At 38.1% G+C, this 22999-nt stretch overlaps 5 protein-coding genes across 12 annotated transcripts in view; 4 read left to right on the top strand and 1 right to left on the bottom strand.

Moving 5' to 3' along the window:
* The first annotated feature begins 219 nt into the window (after positions 1–219).
* Positions 220–1959, top strand: LOC143343707 (uncharacterized). Of its 4 annotated transcripts, none has more exons than XM_076768872.1 (5): positions 220–630; positions 698–1181; positions 1258–1470; positions 1527–1718; positions 1811–1959. In XM_076768872.1, exons 1-5 carry the CDS (start codon positions 353–355, stop codon positions 1856–1858), a joined length of 1215 nt encoding a protein of 404 aa, XP_076624987.1. In that variant the 5' UTR covers positions 220–352; the 3' UTR covers positions 1859–1959. The 4 variants fall into 4 exon arrangements, with proteins under 4 accessions (XP_076624987.1, XP_076624988.1, XP_076624989.1 ...); XM_076768873.1 differs by having other exon boundaries at positions 1527–1715; XM_076768874.1 differs by having other exon boundaries at positions 698–893; positions 948–1181; positions 1527–1948.
* Positions 1960–2420: 461 nt separating this feature from the next.
* Rempa (intraflagellar transport protein rempA) lies at positions 2421–7700 on the top strand. The gene is made up of 6 exons (XM_076768228.1): positions 2421–3033; positions 3119–3366; positions 3432–3750; positions 3830–4046; positions 4120–7093; positions 7173–7700. The coding sequence occupies exons 1-6, from the start codon at positions 2770–2772 to the stop codon at positions 7483–7485; spliced, it is 4335 nt and encodes a 1444-aa protein (XP_076624343.1). The 5' UTR covers positions 2421–2769; the 3' UTR covers positions 7486–7700.
* Positions 7701–8126: 426 nt separating this feature from the next.
* Nasp (Nuclear autoantigenic sperm protein) lies at positions 8127–22857 on the bottom strand. Of its 4 annotated transcripts, none has more exons than XM_076768077.1 (4): positions 22449–22857; positions 10618–10849; positions 9446–10186; positions 8127–9195 (listed from the first exon to the last, which is right to left on the bottom strand). In XM_076768077.1, the coding sequence occupies exons 3-4, from the start codon at positions 10184–10186 to the stop codon at positions 8536–8538; spliced, it is 1401 nt and encodes a 466-aa protein (XP_076624192.1). In that variant the 5' UTR covers positions 10618–10849; positions 22449–22857; the 3' UTR covers positions 8127–8535. The 4 variants fall into 4 exon arrangements, with proteins under 4 accessions (XP_076624192.1, XP_076624189.1, XP_076624188.1 ...); XM_076768074.1 differs by lacking the exon at positions 22449–22857 and adding an exon at positions 11103–11332; XM_076768073.1 differs by lacking the exon at positions 10618–10849 and having other exon boundaries at positions 22449–22852.
* On the top strand, positions 12086–21837 carry LOC143343304 (uncharacterized). Of its 2 annotated transcripts, XR_013079945.1 has the most exons (6): positions 12086–12246; positions 14372–14596; positions 18698–18805; positions 19390–19527; positions 19961–20404; positions 20464–21837. XR_013079945.1 is itself a non-coding variant. In XM_076768082.1 (5 exons), the coding sequence occupies exons 1-5, from the start codon at positions 12168–12170 to the stop codon at positions 20218–20220; spliced, it is 810 nt and encodes a 269-aa protein (XP_076624197.1). In that variant the 5' UTR covers positions 12086–12167; the 3' UTR covers positions 20221–21837. The 2 variants fall into 2 exon arrangements, 1 of the variants encoding a protein (XP_076624197.1); XM_076768082.1 differs by having other exon boundaries at positions 19961–21837.
* Positions 22223–22999, top strand: part of Mwh (multiple wing hairs) — a 148729-nt gene continuing 147952 nt past the window's right edge. The window contains exon 1 of the mRNA XM_076768054.1: positions 22223–22440. The gene's annotated coding sequence lies outside the window, so the exon portion shown is untranslated. The remainder of the gene's footprint in view (positions 22441–22999) is intronic.

The raw sequence follows: 22999 nt of genomic DNA on the forward strand, positions 1-22999 counted from the left end.
TGTAAGGTTTGGCTTGATAAATTAAACGCTGCAACCTCGCAGCGTCGTTTAAGAAATGAATATCTCCTGGAATTATGTAGACAAGTGAAGTCGAATTGTATCAAAGGAATTTTTAGCAGACCTCCACCTAATGGGCTTCTAATGCCATTGCCTAAGTCGTATCATATGGTACCTATATTACGATTTATAAACTTTGTCATGTTAATAAAGTAATTAATATGTAATATAGGTCTGTATTAGTTCGTCTGTAAGTGACCTATCAGACTATGCTGTGAGACCACTTCATAGTTGTTTAAAACCGAGTGCAAAGTGCATCCATCATCAACGAAGTAAAGCATTAATAAAACATCGTATGATGGATATCGCGAATATGAGTCAGTGTTTGGATGTTACTAATGTTTCGCCAACTGTTCGTTTTCGTAATCAGAATACAATAAAGAAAAGTCAGATAAAAATTTACGAGCAGCGTATCGATACACTGAGTACTCTTATTGCAGAGCTGCAGATACAAAATGAATATCTAAAGAATCAATTATTAGAATACCCGAGGCATTTTAGCAACAATATGGATAATCCTTTGTGTGCAAGTATTAATCAATTAACTTCTGATGTCACTGCTTTAAAAACTAAGTTAGTATATCATTAAATATAATTTAAAAGAAGCAACAAGGGTTTAAATGATTAAAAATTGTTAAAGGCTGATAGAAACGCAAAATATGAAAAATTCTCTCGAAGAAAACTATAAAGAAGTTGTGCATGAATATCACTATACAGTTATAGAACAATTTACTGCATTGAAACGCGAATTAGAAGAGGCTCGATTGAAAAATGAGGCATTAGATAACAGTGTAGCTATAATAACTGAAAAGCTGGAGGAAATCATCCATGGTAAGGTAAGAAGCAAAAGTTTTATTTGTAAAATGAGAAATATAAAAAATATTTTGAAGGATGAGCAAATCAAACAAATGGAAAGAGAATGGATGAATAAGATCGAAGTAATATATGAACAGTTTGATATATTTACGAGAGAAAACAGTAAAGAGTTGCACGCGAAACAAGAACTTCTTGAGAAGACTGATTTGGAATTGTCACAAAAAGATATAGGAAGAAAAGAAGAAATTGAATTACTGACCAATAAGATTCATGATTTAGAAATCAAACTAGAAAGGAAGATTAGAGATGTATGATTGTGCATACATATTTTCGTTGATATAAATACACTAAATATATTATTGAATATAGTTGTATTATTCTTAGGAAGAAAAATTACAAACAACATTAGTCGAGCAATACACAATGATGAAAGAAGAATTTAATAAATTAAGAAATGAGATAGATTATGAGACACAAAAACAAAATCAAAATCTCGTATCCAAGGTCTCTGTGTTAAAGAAAGCTGTTGTAAAGCTTGGAAAGTCTAAAGAAAAACTTGAAAATAATTATGAGAAAAAAATAACGCATGTAATTAAGGTAATCGTATTAAAATTGTTATTGATACAGAATTATACTATGTATTTATTTCATAGAACAAAGATATGGAAATAAAAGCCTTACAACTACAATTTCAAGAACAAAAAAATGAATTGTGTACATCTCTAAACACGATAAAACAAAACGAATTGGATAATATTGTTACAGTGTTAGAAAAGCGATATAGAACTCTATTGGCAGAAACAGAAGCAACCACGGAAACTCGGACCCAGGAGTATCTCAGGGTAGTATGTCATATTAATTTTATTTTTAAAATAACACAACAGTTAATGTAAAGTGACGGTATTAATGGATTATTTATTTTTTTTTTTGACTATAGAAGATAGCTGAACTGGAAGATCAAGTACTGAACATGAAGAAGTTTTAACTCGAGTTAATAGAATAGCAAACCCTAAACTATAGTTTGTAAAATATAATTTTTTGTAATTGTATGAATGATCACTATTAATAAATACTACACGAGTAATAAGACTGTGTACTTCTTTCAATCTTCAGTGTAAATCGATTTTTAAGATTTCTCATATAAATTTTTTCAAATTTGGCGTGTGGTAACATTCTTCGAATGAGAATTATATTAGATTGTCTACGCGGTCTAAAACAGGAGGGCACTAAAATACGGCCATGTTCTAAAATCTGATCCAATTTCTGAACTTACTTTATAAATGTAGAAATATGCTTGATCGGTGTTTTTTTTAATTTGTTGGAATACTAAGAGGTAAGGCTCCGAATAACGACGCGTTATACACCGAGGAATATTATTTATTCCTACACAACTGTACGACACTAGTGTAAGATAACCACTGGGATTTGATGTCGTTCCATTCTCCAATACCAACACACTAAGATAATTCCCTAGCTTGGCAACGTCATCTATTACGTCCCTAGTAATACTGCACTGTACCATATTGCTATGGCAACAGACATGTCAACCAAATTGTAAAACTGTCAAACGCTTGACAAAAATTTTATCTTATTTAACAATAATTCTTGACAGATATCGAGGTGCTGATTTATACATAAATATATATAATGAATTTTTAAATCACGTTTAAAACAAGAAAACTTATTGTCGTACAATTCTGACAAATAAAATACTATAAAACTTATTTTCAATCTGCAGTCAAGATTACAAGAGTTTACATTTTCAGTGCCTTTTCTCCAGAGATATTAGATTAAATTTAAATGAAATTATTAAGTTTAAGTGTTCTTTAGGAGGTATATTGTAAGTTACTTGTATGACAACTTCAACATTAACAGCAAAAACAAAGCATTCAAAGAATGTCACTGTATTTTGATACACGTGTACAAAATCCAGAAACAGCTTCAATAAGCACTCACGTGATTTGGCATACCAATTATCCGTTATTAGCAGTTGCTTCGTATTCTCAGGATAAGGGTGGCTTTGTGACAATTTATGATGATCAAGGAGAGCCTATTCAGGATGTGGAATCGCCAAGACATTCTGTGGCTCAAGTTACTGCTATTGGATGGCACCCAGAAAGGCGTTGGCTTGCCGCAGGATGGGAAAGCGGAGAACTGCGGGTCAATAATTGTTTACAATAATAATTTTGTTAAAATCATGAAAATAAAAGCATAGTTATTTAAACTTATATGAATGGTTTTTAAGGTATGGCCAGGTGATACTGGAAGTAGCGAATTCAATGTAGTAGTTACTCCACATCGCGATCCCATTAATATTCTACAATGGAGTCAGCATGGTGGAAGATTGGTATCCGCGGATACGGCCGGGTCAATAATTGGTTGGAAAATTGATTCGAGAGGACAATTGCTAATGACATTTCATCACGAATTGAAAGATTCTTTTGTGCAAATAATTTTTAAAACCATTTTGCCAAAATCAACAATAGATATAAGGTATGCACAAAGCATATTTATTTTCTATTAGATGAACGTAATTGTATAATACCAACTGCTTTCAGTGGTTTAGCAAAAGCTGCGGTTTCAGGGGATGAAAGAGCATTAGATATGTTTAGTTCTTGGCGTCCTAGGACTGCTGCTCCAACAGCTGTTGTAATTCAAAGGGATAATCATGCTTTTTACGTCGGAACTACCAGCGGCATAATATATTTTGTTGATAATCAGGGACAATGTACGGAAGTACTTAGTATGAATGGCGCGGCATTGCAGTTTCTATTGCATCATCAAACTAGGGATTCTATTATTATTATGACAGAGGGTTTGAACATAGGACATTTTCAAGCAGATCCTATTACTGGACAACTCACAGAATTAACAAAAGTAATTTGGCAATATTCTTTGTTTATGCATTTCCAATACAGTAGCTCTGCATTATTCAATTTTAACGTTTCCTTTTTAGGTGAGACTTAGCAGTAGATACGATATATCACGTGCTAGTCCAACATTGTGTTGGACCGTTGGAAATACTTTAGCAATTCTTACCGGAGAATTGGGCGTTCGTTGTTGGAATCTTCACACTAGCGATACCTACGTATTGTCACCGCCAGATTCACCGACCGGAAGTATCGCTATGCCACAGGAAATTTGTACCAGCATATCTTTTTGTAAAAACAATGGTACTGTTAATACTTGATTTTGTTCACAGAACGGTACACGCGTATGTATCATTATACTGCTAATGTTTCACAGGCACTTTGGCTGCTGGAACAAATTTGGGAACAATTTATTTATGGAAACGCAAAGTTGAAATAGACAGCGACGAGAGTGGCTGGCCAGCTGTACCAGAATGTTGTAGCATTCATGGTACAGTAAAACAACTTACATGGGGTGCTGCTTTATTAAGAAACCCGCTACTTGCAGTTAATTGTGTCACTAATGTATTTGTGTTGCACCAACAACCAATGTGCGCTGCATATAATGATGGCATTTGCGCCAGTCAACTCGCCCCTACTCAGATTTTACTAGAGATCGAAGAGTTAACTTACATTTTAAAAACCGACATTCAAGTGCAACTCGTTGCCGTTAACAAAGATTACGTTGCTGTTTCCTCGGGTAGACAAATCGCGGTTTATAGAATTAACAACGAGACTACCATAAGTACTACTGCGATTAGCAGTTTTAATTGCGACACGGAAAAGCTATTAATTTATGGTCACACATTGATCATTTTGACGCCTGTGGTCATACAACTACGATCGGTACAGAGTACAATTACTCAGATTCTACCTACATTGCCAGAAGAAGGTGAACCGATTACAATGGATCTTACTGGACCGTATCTAACAGTTGCATCTTTGAACGGTATATTGAAAATTTGGGATCTGAGTAAGCGAGAGGCCAAGTTGCACACCAGAGCAATGGCGACGTACGAAGCGATCAGTGACTTTGCCGAGATTATCGAGGCTAGATGTAACGCGGATTGTCGTTGCGTATCCATCACCGTCGCTATGACTAATTTGATGCCTAGTTCAATTTTATATGTCTGGGATATAGAAAGCGATCAAATACTCGAATTCGATTTTGCAATATCCGATGACATCGACGAAGACGATACCGCTTTAACCGCAAAATGTAAAGGAAGATTGGTCACTGCTCACTGTTGGGACTTGGAAGACCCTAGGCTTCTGGTATGTCGTGCTCAAAGACTGGAGACACGAGACTCCAAGAATTCGTTAAAACAAAATGATGAGAATAATGATTACAGTGTTTCGAATGCCACTGTAGTTTTGGTATCAATGTTTGCTACGTCGGATCATGGAATAGTCGTGCAGGATATAAAACCAATCGAAGATGACAATTGTAGAGTGTTAGGTGTGCAGACACCGTACATCATCATTCTGAATTCTGAAAAGATAGCGGACAGAAATAGCAAAGTACAAAAATTGCTCATGAGGGACTTCGAAGAATTAGGTGTGTGCGATCCGGTCACGAAGAAAGCTGTTTTGGACTTTAGTTTTCATATTAGCGTTGCTAACATGGACGAGGCCTTCAAAGCAATAAAGTCCATAAAAAACGAAGGCATTTGGAAAAGTTTGGCAAGAATGTGCGTGAAGACGAAGCAGTTGAACATGGCCCTTTTGTGTCTAGGCCACATGAAGCAAGCTAGAGCAGCAAGAGCTCTTAGAGCAGCTATGCAAGATGACAGTTTAAACCTGGAAGCTAAAGTGGGCATATTGGCCGTAGAACTTGGTTTGTACAGTGACGCAGAACATCTCTTCCGCGAAGCGAAAAGGTTGGATCTGTTGGGCAAGCTTCTCGAAGCTCGCAATAAATTTAAGGAAGCCATAGAATTAGCAACTAATGAGAATAAAATTTGCGAAAAAACAAGTTACTACAATTATGCAAAAACACTCGAACAAGAAGATAAAATAGCAGAGGCTATCGATATGTACACTAAAGCGGATTGTCACAGGTTCGAGGTACCAAGGATGCTACTTGTGAGACCCAGAGAATTGTTGACGTATCTGAATAATTCTGAAGATCCAGAAATAAAAAATTGGCATGCACAATACATAGAATCAACGGGTGACATGGAGGGAGCTTTGCGTTTGTACGAACAAGCCAAGAATACTTTAGCAATGACAAGATTACTTTGTTATTTTGGCAAGGAGGACGAAGTCAGCGATTTGGTGTCTCGAACAAATCACGCTGCCTCTGCGTATCATCTGGCTGCACATTATGAATCAAAAAATAATGTGATGCAAGCTATTCATTTTTATACCATTGCTAAAGCTTATACAAATGCAATTAGATTATGTAAAGAACACGACATGTACGAAGAATTGTGGCCGTTGGCTGTATTGGCACCGAGGCAATCGCAAATAGACGTTGCAAAATACTACGAAGAAAATGACCAACCGGATAAAGCGGTTTTACTGTATCATAAAGCTGGATTGTTGCATAAAGCTCTGGATATTGCGTTCAAGACCAAACAGTATAGTGCTCTGCAATTAATCATTATGGATGTTAATGCAGATTCTGATCCTGCTTTGATAGAGAAGTGCGCCGACTATTTTGTTCAAAACGATCAGATTGAGAAAGCCGTCGATTTACTCGCTACAGGAAAGAAATACTTGGAGGCTCTGGAATTGATGCAACAGCATAATATTCTGTTGGTCGAAGACCTTGCGGAAAAGATGACGTTAGAAAAGGTTGACAACGACGCGGAGCACGAAAAAATTCGTATTTCCATATTAGAAAGAATCGGTGAAATTGCTTTCGAACAAGGAAATTATCACTTGGCGACGAAAAAGTTCACGCAGGCTGGAAACAAATTGAGAGCTATGAAAGCGTTACTGAAATCTGGCGATACAGAAAAGATCTGCTTCTTCGCCCAAGTTTCTAGACAGAGGGAGATTTATATTATGGCTGGGAATTATCTGCAATCGCTGGATTGGCAGAATCAACCGGATGTCTTGAAGAATATTATCAATTTTTATTCGAAAGGAAAAGCGATGGATCTGTTAGCTAATTTCTATGTTGCCTGCGCTCAAGTGGAAATAGACGAATTTCAAAATTACGAGAAGGCTCTCGACGCTCTGAATCAAGCCAGTAGGTGTCTTTCAAAAGTGATCACTCCGAGGGATCCTAATATTCATAAAAGAGCAGTTGACCTTGTAAACAATAGAATAGCAACGATTAGGCGCTATCTAGATATCAAGAAGTATGTAACAATATCATATGCAGTAGCTGAAAACTACAAAATAACCCTGTTAACGAGACATTGCAAAATATTGTTACAGATTATTTGACAAAGGCGAAACGGGAACTGCGATGCAACAGGTTCGTCAGTTGCTAGATTCTCAAGGACCTGATTTGGAACAGTCAGTACGCCGTGGCGATCTGTTTGCGACCATAACGCAGTACTATATCAACATCGGCGATACTGATAAAGCACGCGCTGCAATAGAAGAACTAAAGCGTTTAGTACCTGGAATTAATTTAAGTTATTATTACAATATGAGCGTGTTAGAATCGCTCGGTTACAAAATGAAAATTCAACGAGAAGAAAGCTCTGACAAAGAAGACGACATCGAAGAACTTTTGGGTGAATAAATATATTAAGACATTTAGTTGAAAATCAAGTACTAGTAATTTTCCAAATAATCTAGAGGTCCTTAAGTAGCGGGGATAAACACCGGGCATTTATGCTGTAGGTCAGTTGGGGCATATGCAGGGTGTTCGATCACCCCTGGGAAAAATTATAATGGGACATTCTAGAAGCCAAAATAAGACGAAAATCAAGAATATCAATTTCTTAATTGAGGCTTCGTTAAAAATTAAATTAAAAAATTTCAAATCATTCTGAAAAAATTATTTTTGGTTGCGGGGGTCAATAAGCATTTTTTGTGAACAGACATACCGTCGAAATCCTAACCATTTTCGAGAAAAAAATTCAGTACAAAATTCAGTATTTGATTTTCGTCTTATTTTGGCCTTTAGAATCTCCCATTAAAATTTTTCCCATGGGTGGCCGAACACCTTGTATATCCAACGTTCACTGTACTTGATTTTCACATATCTTTTTTTAAACATGAATTAACTATCCGTCCAAAAATGTGATCGTAAACGTTAAAAATTGAATTAAAAATATTTGTAGAATATTGTAATTTGGAAAATATATGGATAATGTGTTGCGACTTGATATGTTATTATCGAATTTATTGGGGGGTCCGAACTGTATCCATTTTGAACAATTAGAAAAAAACCATCATTTAACGTTTATTAATCAGACTTGTACAAGAACAACCTTATTCCTTAATATTTTATCGTATTCTAGAGAATAAGTGTTTAAAAACAATCGCAGTGTAGACGGTAATTAGCACATCTCGTTCGCTATCAAGACCTCGGAAGGTACAATAAATAAATGTCATAAAATGTAATATCGTAAAAACAACGAAAATAATGAAATACAACACACATGTGAATCATAATCAATGGTATCTTTGACGGTATTCGAGTCGAATCGTTCTCGTTAGATTGAATATTGTTATCTTACCTTGGTCCAACTCTAAAAAAATTCCATCTGTGGTACAGTTTTAATTTTCACCGCGCGAAACAAAGCAACGATTAAGTGTCCCAAACGCACCGAACCAAGTGGAATATTCAAACAGCCTTCTCTGGCGTCGGCTTTTTGCTGGGCGCAGCAACATCTAGATCTGGCTCCTCGGCTTTTCTCTTTTTACGCACCAGATGGGATATGTTGCTAGCTGGCTTTTGAACTTTCGGCGTGGACGGGGAATCGCTGCTACCGCTTGGACCGGCACCGTTCGAACAGCCACCAGCCACTTTGCTTTTAATACCTTCTATGACCAGCTTGCAAGCCTCTTGTTTGAAATCTTTCATGTCTGAGATCTTTTCTCGGATTTCTGGTAGCAGTTCTTTTAGCTCCTGTATCTCACCCTCGACCGTGTAAAAGGAATCCTCGGTCTTGGGCGGCTCTTTCAATTCCTCGAGCTCTTTGATACGCGTCTCTAGCAGCTCGGTGGCCTTGTTGAACTCCTCGATGCTGGCGTCGAACTCATTACCTAAAGAATGAGCCAACGCGAGCTGATAATGAATCTCTGCTATCGCTCTCGGCTCGCGAGGTTCGATTTGTTGTAAAAGCTCCAAACATCGATGCAGATCGTTCAGAGCACCCTGAAAGTTTCCTCCCTCCATGGCCACCTCACCCAGGAGTCGATAAGCGTCGGCCAGTAATTTCCAACCGGGCTGCCCACGTTTTAAAAGTACCAGCTTCGCTAGTTCCAGAACTTCCCAGGCTACCTTTAATTTCAGAACAAATATTTTAGTTTTAGTTAAATTTGTAACTCCAAACGTCAGTTCGTTATACAAAAGACGTCCCTGAGCGATGAAACTTTTACGAGTCTTTTACGTTAGATGAAATTGTTTCTGCAGAATGGTGACGCAACGTTTGTCAGGGAAAGATTAATTTAAGATTACAGTAAAAATAAAATAAGAAAAGTTACAAGCAGATATTAATCAAATTTCTCGTTTGCAACGTGCACTCGTATACCTGTAAATTATTAACTTCGTCCTCGTCGTCCTCCTTTCCAATGTCCTCGGAATCGTTTTCCCCGTTTTCCTTCAGCTCGCCATTCTGTTCAGTCGAACAAGACGGTCCGTTAGCATGATTTGTTTCCTTGCTGGAGCCAGCCGCGGCTTTCTCTTCTTCCTTTTGTTTCTGTTCCGCTATTTTGCTATCGTCGGTTTTGTTAGAGTCCGATTTTTCCGTCTCCTCCTTCTCGTTGGTACCGGACTCTATCGCTTTCTTCTCATTTTTGTCATCCTTCTCCTCCTTCGTCTCCGGTTCCGGCTTTGCGGACTCCGAGGTAGTTTTCGATTTGTCGGTTTTGCTTTCGGAGCTACCTTCCTCTTTTTTTACTTCGTCAGCCGTTGTTTTGCTCGCTGGCTCCTCGTTCTCTTCGTCTTCCTTCTCGTCTACGTTGCTAAGTTTCTCGTCTTCCGCTTCCTCCTCGTCCTCCTCGTCGTCTTCATCTGCGTCCTCTGTGCCCGGCACTCCACCGCCCAACACCCCCGCTTCCTCTCTTGCCAAACCGAGAAGAGCACGACCGTAGAGCAGATAGGGTTCACCGAGTTCGTCCGCGGTGTCTCCGTGTTTTTCAGCGAGTAGCTGGCAGGCTTGCGCTAACGCTGTCACCGCCATGGTGTAATCACGCACTAACAGATGCCGTTTCCCGTGGGATATCGCGGTCGCTGGGTCGGTGAATGCTGCACTCTCTGCAACGTCAGCCATCTGCAACGGGAAATACTGTTTTTGTTATGCAATTTCGCCTTGTCGTTCTTTAACCCGCTGACGACCGTAAAGCTAGTTCGCTAATTCGCCTCTTCGCGATTAGCCACCAATGCTTTCTACAAGATTTATTATTTTGGTACTCATCGTTTCGCGCTTATTCGAATTTGTATCAGAGAACGTCGCGACGTACAATGGCGGCGAAAGTATAGGGTCACGTAATGTTTTCGTAACGTATCTTCAGTGCGAGATTTTATTTAAAATTCTTGATATTAAAATCAAGTCGCGTTGCTTCATCTTGAGTAAATAATCATATAAAACTTGCACCGCAAGAAAAACAGGTTGGAAATAAAATCATTCGAAACTTGAACCCTTCATTTTGGTTTGTGTTTTACTTTGATGTTTGTGAATACACACACTCTTTGATCACCCACCTACGGTAAAGCCTGATGCTTCAACGTCATGATGCAATTATGTGTACAGAATATTCGACCCACGCATAATATGTGTTGCGTCTTCCACGCGAGTCACATTTAATGCAGTTAGAGCGTTCCTCCTGCACGCTATACGCTCGCGTCAACGTCGATCGAATAAAATACAGAGAACTCCAGATATCGTGTAAACTTAACACCTCATCGACGAAATTATAATCTTCATTTTTTATTGCTAAGACCGGAAGAAAAATATATATTAATTTTGTATAAATTCTATAATTTAAACATTGTAATTTACCGAACTTGATGAAAAATAAAACATATATTACAATATTAACGTAGTTGCAAATGTTTAGTTCATATAAAATTACTAATATTATTGTGGACCAATTATGTTTCCTTACTCCCGAACTGTTTTATTTTCTGTTTTATCAACTAGTTGTTTTCTTTTTCTTCAGAGCTGTTAAAAATAATCCACGACTTACTGCGCACAGTTCTTCTAAATCTCCTAAAACATTTGTCTTCGTCGACAGCGTCGTTATCAGTGTCCATATCACTATCAATCTCTACGTCTTTGCTAAATATTTTTTCCGAGTTTCCATTACACTTTTTGGTAGCCATGTTTAACAAATTTGTTCGATAATAAATATCAGGTTTATTTCATCAGTTTTACACGCACTAAAGTATTAAGTACGACCTCGAGTATGTAACACTACTATAATTAAAAATGATATTCAATTTGACGCCAGATAGCGTCGCTCGTAACAAAAGAAACAGTAACCAATGCGACGCCAGATGGCGTCATCCGCAGATGAAGTGTTAACGACTGTTAACCGAACGAGTATTCCGAGCAATACGCTTCAAATAACGCGGCATTTCGATGCGAACAATTGCAGATGGTTCGTTACAGGACAATGGACAGTACGACTCCCGGGATACAAGCAGATCGTCAACAGATTTATAAAACTTGATCTAGATATTTAATTAAAGAATCTTGGCTATTCTGTTCGATCGGATAGCGTACGTAGGAAGTTGCTTTGGAAAGCGAAAATCTACCTACTCGAAATATCAAGATTCGTAACCGAGTGCAGGAAAACTAGATCGTTTGCATCGAATGTATACGAGAATCAGGCTCGATTGCAATATAGTCTGCGAGCAGAAAGAATTAAGGACCGTTAGGCGCGTCTAATCATCCTCGAGGACCATAAAGAGCAATTTGACGAAGGCAGCGGGAACCGAGAAATGCAGAAACGAAAGAAGGAAAAAGAAACAAAAGACGTATAAAGGGTTGGAGAGAAGCAGAGGCGGGTTGTCCGCAGCATCCGGGTGGGGTGGTCGGTTGGGTGGGTGGTACGTCGGTCGATTTTCGTGCGCTTCGACGCAGAACGGAGAGGGCGTCCTGGTCGTTTGCCCCCTCGTCGTGGCGGAGACTCGCCGAAAACAGACGGTCTTCGGGGGTGTCGATTGGTCAGTGCGTAACTGGCGACTGTCGGTGCGGTGTGCGGGATTCAGTGGGCTGCCAGCGGTCGCCCTGGGCACCACCTGCATGGATGGAGCCTACCCGTGTACCCAGGGCCCCTGGTCCGCGTCTCATTTTCCTCGTTGCCACGCTTGCCCTCACTTTCGCAGGTAACCATCATCTTCGACGCAAAACTTCGGACGAACTTTCAGTTTTTTTCTTTTTATCTTCGGCGGTGTTATTGTTTCCCGTAACATTGTTTCGACCGGCACGCGATTTACGGACAACGTTACGTAATAAACGATCGCTCGGATCGGATGTCGCGGTCGTTCGCGCGGAACAAAAAGGAGGGTGGTTTGTTTCGGAAGAGAATTTTTTTCCCCTCGTTGTATTTTAATTTGTTTATGTACGGGAAGACTCTTTGCTAGGCGATCAGCTGATTCGAACGGTCGCACAGTGTTCGAAGAGATCGTGACGTTGGACTTTTTTTGGAGAAAGAAGCAAGTAGCGACGAATGTATCAACTTTGTATTTAATTAATGTACCGTTAACGATCAGTCGTTCGAATGGAATTTTGTCGATAGGTGTTGGACGAGTGTGTGGTGCTTGGTTTCGTCGTATCAATAGACAATCGATGCCCATTCCTATCGGTCCGCCAATTAATTGTTGTATTGGAAGCTTCCGCAAAGCGGATGATAACCGAGGAGGACGGAATCGATGTCCCGGAGAGCACGTGGATAACGCTGCTCCAATTGCACGTTTAAAACGAAACGCAGTCCTTTGGAACGCCGTTGAAACCGTATATACTTTCCGTCCCATCGTGTCAACAATATATGCAGATAAAATCTATCCTCGTGGTCTAGTATCTCTCTAGCCTTCGCCTAAATGAGCTAACCATTTAGATAAACAACCACAATCTCACAGCGATTTTTCATATTCCTTTGCAACGTTTATCTGGTAAACAATTGCTTTTTCCTTCCCAACGACTGACAAGATTATAAAGTATTCCTCCGGGTCTCATTCTCGGTCGTTGTCCACGTTCCGATCAAGCCTCTTCAATGTTGTTGTTACTACGCTTCTTAGAGTCTTTTCTTTAGCAACTCGAAACTTCTAACAGCACGGTCAGCAACCACCGGTTGAACTCGTTGCATCGTTTACTTTTTCACTGGGTGACACGATCGCTCGAAAGAAGCACTCCTATGCTCTATTATACTCGAGTGCTCTTGTTACCAGATTTCTTGCACAATGCAATTACCATAACACGGCAAAAAGAACAACCGCATCGTTAACCAAGAGTTTCTTCTAAATCATTTTTTAGCACTATTAGCATTAAGGTTTTCAATTTCGTATAGTTGTCAAGATTTTTTCTAACTTATCTCATCCATGAACCTTTAGTTTTTAGGGTTGCTGCGATAAGTGTTTACAGACTATGCACATTGTTCAATTTTGCAGTTATAAAAATGCGTATATAAGTTTTCAAAGCTCAGAACTTTGATAGTGATTCTAGAAGAGAACATGTTTGTGCTTTTATCCAATTTTTTTTCGCTTTATGCAGCGTGTTTAAAGTCTCCACTGTGTCTGTAACAATTTCTTCAGGAAACTCTCCAGTCATACACCCTTTATATATAAAAGATCTGCCAGATTTCTGTTGATTTAAACGTAGGCTTTTCTTTTTCAATAGCTTTAAAATTGTATTTTTTCAAGCGTTCTCCGAGTCATCACACACTCTGCATCTCGTTTCAGCAATTTAGCAGGCACACTTGAAGATTTTGCTTCTTCTACAACATAAATTCTCTAAAAATAAGTAAAAATAGAAAGCCGTACCCTATCATTTGAAATTAGAAGTTGCATCGTGGTACCGAGGGGTTATTACTTCTCTCAGAGTTTCCTTATTAGGTGATTCTTCTTTTCCCATTCTCCTGGATATTTCTAGATCCACAAGGTCCACACGATCCAAGTGCTTCGTAAACATTGAAGCACCTAACTTTCATCGCAGATTTGACGACGGACATCTCGAGAGCACGAATTCTCGAATAATTTCCCTGCAGTTCTTTCCCCCACGAAGATCCTCTTGCGCGAAGCTCTACAACCTCGAAAGAACACTCGATGATTACGTAACTTTTGCCGACACTGTTCCATTGTCATGTATATCGCCGTGGGGGGTCGATCACCATCTCACAAAGATCCGGAATAACAAGGACACTTTACCGCAAAGTAGACGAGACATCGAGCAACGAGATAAAAAAACGTAATGGCGGTAGCTAGCTACGAAGAATCCTCGTTTTCTCTGTTCTAGCGACTGGATTGTTGTGCGGTGCAATAATGTCGGACCATTGGGAGGAAGTGGGCTGGGATAAGGAGATTTTGACCCATGCGAACGTTACTCTCACGTGGTACTTGGATGGGCAGGTGGCGATGCTTGGATCCGCTTCTGGCCATAGAAATCATCATTCTGGCAGGCGACCGACCTTTCTCGTGCCAATGTATGGCGGTATTTGGATCATGTGCGTCTCGCTTACAGGTAAGTGTTCGTTGTAAACGATCCATGTAACGTTCTGACTCTTCTATAATATCCCTTCGCGCAAACGCCGCCATTAAATGTAAGATCCCGAAGCAGTTTTACTGTTATGTCAAACTTTGATTCCGTTCAGTCATCGACGCCTTTTTGCGTGTCCTTTTTGGCGAACGGAACTTCCGGCTCTCAGGGGTCAATAAAAAATATCGTTTCCCGAATGCTGAAAACGTGAAACAATATTAATAACAAATTCTCTCTCTCGACTTCCACTGTTAAACCACCAATCAGGAACCACGTCGTCCATCACTTACACATAGCACACAGTAAATTACAACAGATTCTCGCGAACACTCGAAATCGCGAGTTTTCTCATAATCTGTATAATACATCGATTACAACATAGTTAATTTACAAGTTTACCAAAATATTAACTCTCAAATCCGTCATCGTGATACGGCTGAATCATTATTTGATAATAGTCAAACGCTCCAAATGCAATTTTTTTAAACAAATATCCGTCGCTCTTCCGTGAGTTAAACTATTTTTTTTTTAAATTCTATACATTGATTTTCTATTTTCTGTTATTCTTTAATTGTTTCTTAGCATTTCTTCGGTATTGTCCAAGATGGTAGTGGTTCTTATAGAAAGTTCGTCTTGAAAATTATAGTGAAACCTATAAACCGGATAATGTGTCGCCGAGTATATGTAAATATAGTATTTTCCATTTGGGTACAAATCCCTGCTAGCATCGTACGAGCTTTCAATGACACGTGTGCACACCATTTTCACTTAATCAGACCGGTGTATCTAGAACGGCGCGATGTTGTATGAATGCATTCTATACGTGGATACTACCTTGACTCTGACCAAGCTATCGACCAGTCGATTAGGATCTGAAACATTGTACTGTCTGTCCAGGTATGCCGTGACCGTGAACATCTTGCATGTTTCTTCGCCGAAACTTCGTGCCAAACATTCTCGCGGTTTGATCCTTTGATCCGATCGTACCACTAATTCATAATTTCTGCGTAACCGAAAGCGATATGTGCAACAAATATACGGCTAACAGCAAAACGCGTAAAAGTGTCAAGGCCAGATGTTAATTAACAGTGGTATTAAAACATGAATGGTCTCGAAACGCTCGTTATTCAGTTATTTTCCTACATAAACGTATAGATGATACTTGAAGGTCAAATTTGTCTTTTTAAAAAATAGAATTATATGTTTTTTTTTGTTATAAATTAGTTGTACCGAAAAATCATTACTCCAGGAGATACATATTTTAATCCAAATATTCCGGAGTGCTGGTACGATCGCAGCCATGTTTTTTCTTTTAATTAGACGCGGTATTTTTCTCTACAAAGTGATCGAGACTAACGAGTCGGATTTGTTTGTTGAATTTTATGTACGTAACTACGTTCTATTTTGTCGTTAGTATGATCGTTAAATCAAAAGCAATTTTAAGAATTTCTGACAATTGAACAACAATATAAGACAACACAAAAACGTATCACGAAGGTACTTGTGCCCTAAGCCTAATAGCTGAAGAGTTATATCGTTTTAAAGTTTATCAAACTATTTTGGTGTACTTTACAGATGTTTAAATTGTCTTTCATAGCAGTCTAAACATTTTGTCTTTTCTTAAAAACTTAACGCAAGGATTATTTTCAATATACGCCAGCACTGGTATCACACACTTTGGCTAAAATTGCTTTCGACGCGCCCCTTTCCAGTTTATGATACGAAGCGTATTCGCGTAAATTATGTTACAATTTGTGAAAATCCGAATATACGTTTCTTTGTACAATTTTGTAACACCGGAACCATTCTAATTACGTTTAACAAACGAAATAAACACGCATGCTTCGCGACTGGTAAATGTGTAAAGGCCTTTAATCGAGACCGCGTGTTTGTTTTATTACGTTAAAATGTCAGGACGAGAACGATCGTGTGTTATTTTTAAACGTGAGGACATAGGACGCACTCTAGCTGTGACGTTTCTCGCTCACGATATATCCTTATTTACTTCGATTTTGTGAAACATGACGAAAAAATTGAAAGAAAATACGCTCGCCACACCGACGAATAAATGTGATATTATTCCTAACGAGAACGACCAAAGTCATTTGGTCTCGGAAAAAGCCAATCGTGGAAAAATACGGAGAACGTACGATAAAAAAAACACAAATATACAACGATGTAATACTACTGACAAATGAGTTTCCAATGTATATTTCATGCGGTCTAAATGAAGAAAAAAAAGAACACAGAAAGTTTGATTTTTTTCCTCGAAGAATCTCGCTGTTCCTGGCAATCCGCATCTTTGTATACGTAGGCGTGCAATCACGGTTTGATTGTGCATTCCGATTGTTCAATTTTCTCGCTTCATCGAGAACCCTGGGAGAAATGAGAACCTCAACAACTATTTCAATCTTTCGCGTTCACATTTAACTTCCTTTCGATAGATTTATTAAAATGTCTCGAGTCTGAAAACCTTAAATCTCTTTCGAGCTTTGCAACCGCGAAGAAGCTCATTGCACCGACCAATATGGCGACTCGTTTTCGCGAGACAGATCCGACCTTCGAAAACGTTTGAGTAATTAGAGTCACGTGTGTGTTTGAATAATCCGTTCGTTTATATATTTTTTTTTTTAGGGAACTTCGTTTGATGGTTACTGGTCACGCCAAGCACGGAACGCTGTCTAAAACATACTATGTACACGTCTCGGGAATTGCTCGACCTTCCTACGAAAATCCGCTAATAAGCCTGAACGCATAAATCCCGAAACAATTTTACGACTAGCGATCTGCTGCCTCCTAAACGCAAACAAAACTGACAAAAAACTGACAAGTTAAAAAAAGTTAACATTTTATAAAATTAATTTAAAAAAAATTATCTATTGTAATATTCTACACGAAAACTATGCATACGTTTCTTCTCGAAAAATGTCCTTTCGACAACAATGCAAAACAACCGTGCACTCGTGTATTAATTATTACGGATGAGCATCGAAGCTATTCAATTTTCTAACGAGCGTGCAAGTTTCGAGGAGAGTAACCTAGACCCAGTGAACTTGAGTCCGATCTATTTCTGCCTCGAAATTTATTATTACTCAATTTCCGAAGTTTCCGCGGCCTTGACGGTTCCTATTACTCTTCCTGACATTTCACGGAAATCCATGTTCAAGTTCATCCTCTTCAGCGAGCCGATAGTATTCGGAATCTGATATCGAATCTCACGCTCGAACTATTTCGCGTTCGTGGCCCAAGTAAATCTGACTACTCATCAGAAGTAGCGAGTTAATCGGTCATACGTAAAAGCTACCTACAAACGATCATCGTCAAATTAAGGTCAACCAAAACATCTGGTTAGAAGCTGTACTTTGCGCGTACGTTATTTAATTTCAGACAAACCGGGAGTCTACACAAATAAAAGAACTAATTAATCATACGTAATTTCTGTAAATTAAATATAATCTTAACAGTTCAAAATTAATTTAATATTGCAAAACATCTGATTAGAAGCTGTACTTTGCGCGTACGTTATTTAATTTCAGACAAACCGGGAGTCTACACAAATAAAAAAACTAATTAATTATACGTAATTTTTATAAACTAAATATAATCTTAACGGTTCAAAATTAATTTAATATTGCAAAACATCTGATTAGAAGCTGTACTTTGCGCGTACGTTATTTAATTTCAGACAAACCGGGAGTCTACATAAATAAAAGAACTAATTAATCATACGTAATTTCTGTAAACTAAATATAATCTTAACGGTTCGAAATTAATTTAAGATTGCAAACAATACTGTATAAAATCTCAAATAAATCATTGGAATTATTAGAAGGCGAGGAAAACTTTTCATAGCGATTAGTCACGTTCCAAAGAAATAGATTGATATAAACTCGTCTCAAATGGCACGATTAAACAAGTATTTTTGATAAATTGAACCCTAACTCTAAACTTAAAATTAATAGCGACGCTGTGACGTTACTGAAAACACGCTCGTGGAAACTGTTTAAAAGTAACAAAACGGCGGAGAAAAATAAACGATTGAAAATTTGTATTACTTGCTCTGATTTCGTTTTTCTCACGTTTTAGAGGAAGAAATACGACTACTGGGTCAGGTAGGTTTTCCGCAAGGGAGGTGCATTAACTACTTGACGCCCGACGAAGCACATGAGGAGATACGCGCCGCCTGGCAAAATCGTGAGTACAACCTACGTCTTTTTTCTCGTATTTCGCCGATTCCCGCCAGTCAAAGCGTTCTGTTTGCGTGGAATATTGTAACGGTTAAAAAGCAAATTAAAAGTAAAACCTCGAAATACTTGTTCTAGATCAAAAACCGTAATGTGTGCTGCGAGCAATTACATTGAAACTATAATTAAAAACGTTACGTACATTTTCCCTATATTTTCAGCATTAGCAAACGGTGTAAAACTTGAATTATATCATAATTTCCTATCGTGTGATTTAGGATATACAGAATTTGTACTTCCTGTATAAATTTCAAAAATAATTAATACGATAAAATTATTTTCCATTTCGGTTCGAATCTCTGCCTAAAACAAAGTTTGAACTGTGGCGCATAGATGGGTTTACTTTGCCCGTTTCGTGGTTCGAAGTGTCCAGAGCTTTAAGTAATCGAAGAGGATTCTTGCGAACAAAATTAATTTATGGCATACATAAAGTTTTTGGTTTGGAATGTCCTGACATTACGAAGAAGTTTGTCGAGAACCTCGCAAACTATACGAGAAGCTACTTAAACGAGGACTGTTTCTTTTTTTTTTCAGGGATGCAGAATTTGAGTATTTCCTGTTCTCTAGTTTGCTTGATTATTTTGAGCACCGCCGTTTTGATTGGATTTTTTGGATTGTGCAGGCATCAAATATCGGCGGTTCTCGTTACCGGTGTGATGTACCTTTTGGCGGGTAAGTTTCTCAACGTTGATCATCCTTTAAAAAATCTACGATTGTAGACAAACTTGGTAACCGCAAAGATTTCTAATCGCTTGTAAAGTAAACCACGAAACAAACGATTTACCGTAAGAGACGTTGGATCAATAATCGGAAACATTTCGATAGCATTCCTTTATCGAATACCGCATTCGATTGTAATTTAAAGTTCAAAGTTGTATTGAAATCAGTTTGATGCGATTTGAATAATTTTCCTCGAATAAACGGAGCTTTTCTGTTCCATCAGAGTCAACATTCTGCGCACTCGTGGTTTCGTTCGTTGTACGATATAAAAGAGAAATATTTCTCATGGTCGATAAGAGATTTTGCAGATAGAAATTCTCAAAGTTTTTTTTTAAAACATTAAATAATTTGAAGAACGTTTCTAACACGGATTAATTGGTTGCAGCCACGTTCGCGTTGTTCACTCTGACGATAATTCATTTCAAGAGAGCCCAGGATCGCGGGGCGCGAATACTGGACGGCCCTGAGGATGGTGTGATTGGTGGACCGGCACCACGTAGCATCCTGAAGGCTAGACGATTCAACAGCTCCTGGAGTATGGACTTTGGATGGGGTGGCGTCACGCTTTGCGCCCTCGCCTCGGTGGCGTGGATTTTGCTCAGCAAAATAATGCGCTTCAGTCCCATCGCCGCTATGATAGCGTAGCAGTGGGAGGCCTTCGAGGTCTAAAGGTCGTTTACAAAAGTTATGATAGAGCGTTTTGATGTCGATGGCCCTTTCCGGGTGCTTTAACGGGTAGAAAGAAAATGTTCATCCACGATAAGAAGAAACAGGCGATGTTTCTGTTTGTTCTAAATTTAAGGCGAACTAACTTAAGGAAAGCAAGAAAGTTAAATCGCACGATGCAATTAATCGATTAACGCATCGCAAAGAGAATTTAATGAAAAGGCTAAATCATATCTTAAAAACTTTAAAGAGATTTAGGAACATCGATGCTTGAGCAATGTATGTAATTTTTGGCACAGGGTTCGACATTGAGACAAATTATTTGAGGGTATTTTTCCCATAAATGAAATGACAATTTAAAACGACCACCTTGAAGGCACTGTTTTGCATTTTCCAGCAGGTAACGTACGTTGCATACTATTTGTCAACCTTATCGAAACAATCGCGAATTCGTATAAGGTACGACAAGGAGTACAATTTTTGTCCATTGTTCTAAACGCAACGTTTTATACAATTTACCATGTAATTTCTAGTCTCTGACAAAGAAAACATAAACGATCGAGTAAAGAGCTATATGCGAAGAAGGATCGTACGACGGTTTTATTCATAAGCCATACAAAACTTCTATGGATTCAATTTTTTATTTTCGAGTTTCTCATATTTTGAAGTTTTGTACATTTTCTACAAGTTTTCATATGCTTCCGTTGTACCTGAATCTTTGCACGACCCGATGACCTTCTCTTCATATGGATCTTTACGATGAAAGTAAAATATTTACAGATGCATGAATACGAAATATCATTTAGAAGAGAGGTAAGCTTTTTACTTTTGACCGAAGAAGCATATTATGATATCTAGAACAGTGCAGAACAATATACGCGTTTATCTCAGTTTTAATTTGCCTCAGAGTTAGTCGAATAATGCAAAATTAACAAAACTTACTTGTTCTAGTCTGTATATTTAGATATACTTTTAACAATCTCGTAAGACCATCTTTTTTTTATAAGTTCACATAAGATTTTGTCAAATTGGATTTGAAGTATTCTTACGTATCGTAGAAGCTAAAGAGATATTTGTTAAAATTTTGCTTGATAATGTAAATACAAAGCAGAATATAATATAGATGCCTTTAGTATAATTCGATCGCCTTATAATTAGAGAAATAAGCATGTTTGTAATATGCATAATATAGCAGTAAACTTGTTCGAGCCAATGTAAGCAACGATATACGTGTCCGCAAGAAGAATATAGCTTTTGCTACGACTTGTTACAGCGAAAAGAAGGACTTATGCCTATAAAAATGTATCATATACAAAGGATTGTGAATTGTGATTCGTCCATTAATATTTAAGGAAAACATAGATGCATCGAAAAAGAGTATCTATCATATTCGGAGACTAAGTTTTGTCGATTAATGAAGAAAAGAAAATATAAATATGCTTGCAAAACTTTTCTCCGAATGTTTATTTAAACGAAATGCATTTTTCTGATAATATTTTCTTGTCATATTTTTTACCTGACCCTTGTTATTTGTTATATCGAAATTAATGTATCACAAATGCAATAAAAAGAAGAGCTACGTATAAATAATACAAATATCCCTGACTTTCAACTTTCCCTACATACAATAACACAAATAAATATTTTATTAAGGAACAATGGATGCTTTCACTTCTGTTGGTTATAAGGTAATACGTTTAAAATTGTAGTTGGAAATGGTAATTATCTATCATTAAAAGGTTATGTTTCGTAACAAACATTGCAAAAATATGGATCTCGATGGGCAAACATACACACAACAACATCTTGTGCGATATGAATACCTAAATACGGGACACGTGATCGGTCGTTAGAGTATATGTAACGCGGGACGTGCTATACATCGTGTTCACAACATCTTTACACACGCACGATTAACAGGTCACGTCTGTTCACGGATTCAACAGATTATATTTTTTGTGGTGGTAAACAACAAAGGTAGTAGAAGCGTGAACTCATTGGAACTCGAGAATGTATGTACAAAAATAAACTGTGTTACGAACGATATTACCTGTTAAAACCGTTCGAACAAGAGCAACCTTATTTCGCGACTTGCGAAACGTCTCGTTTCTTGACATCTTTATTCCAAAGAACACATTCAATGACTATACAACGACAAGATCGCGGGGAATAATAATGCACGTGGAATGTGAACGAAACGTACGTACCTTTATCGCGTTCGAATAACTCGAGGTTTGACGCTTTCTTACTAATAGATACACTTTCACTATTCCTTTCGAGAGTTATGCCTAAAATTTCGTGTATCACAACCTTTACTTTAATAGTTACGATTCAGTTTATGTACAAAGACCAAGGAAGATCGAACAGAACGACCGTTATGCCAAACAACGGTTTATTACCGGCACGCGTGTAACTTGTGCGAGCGTCAAGCACACAAGAGCACAGCGAAGCGGTGAGCATCGATGTGAACGAAACATCTGGCGCGCATGCGCTTTCGTTTTACCGCCATTTCTCACTGCAAGGCGGGACGCGTTCATTTTACAAATCTAACCATTTCAATTCAATTAACTTTTAAGCCACATATGTATACTAATTGCATTATAGAAAATAATGGATATAATTAGAAACATGATTGTTTCTTTTTTAGTATTATTATCTTTGTCTCTGTTAGATTCAAAATACGTGCTTCGTAGTAAAGTTGATTCGATATATCGAACTCCCGAAATAATTCTTTTGCAACTTCCAATGAAATTTTCAA

This window comes from Colletes latitarsis, chromosome 7, assembly GCF_051014445.1.
Source record: "Colletes latitarsis isolate SP2378_abdomen chromosome 7, iyColLati1, whole genome shotgun sequence".
Taxonomy (NCBI): domain Eukaryota; kingdom Metazoa; phylum Arthropoda; class Insecta; order Hymenoptera; family Colletidae; genus Colletes; species Colletes latitarsis.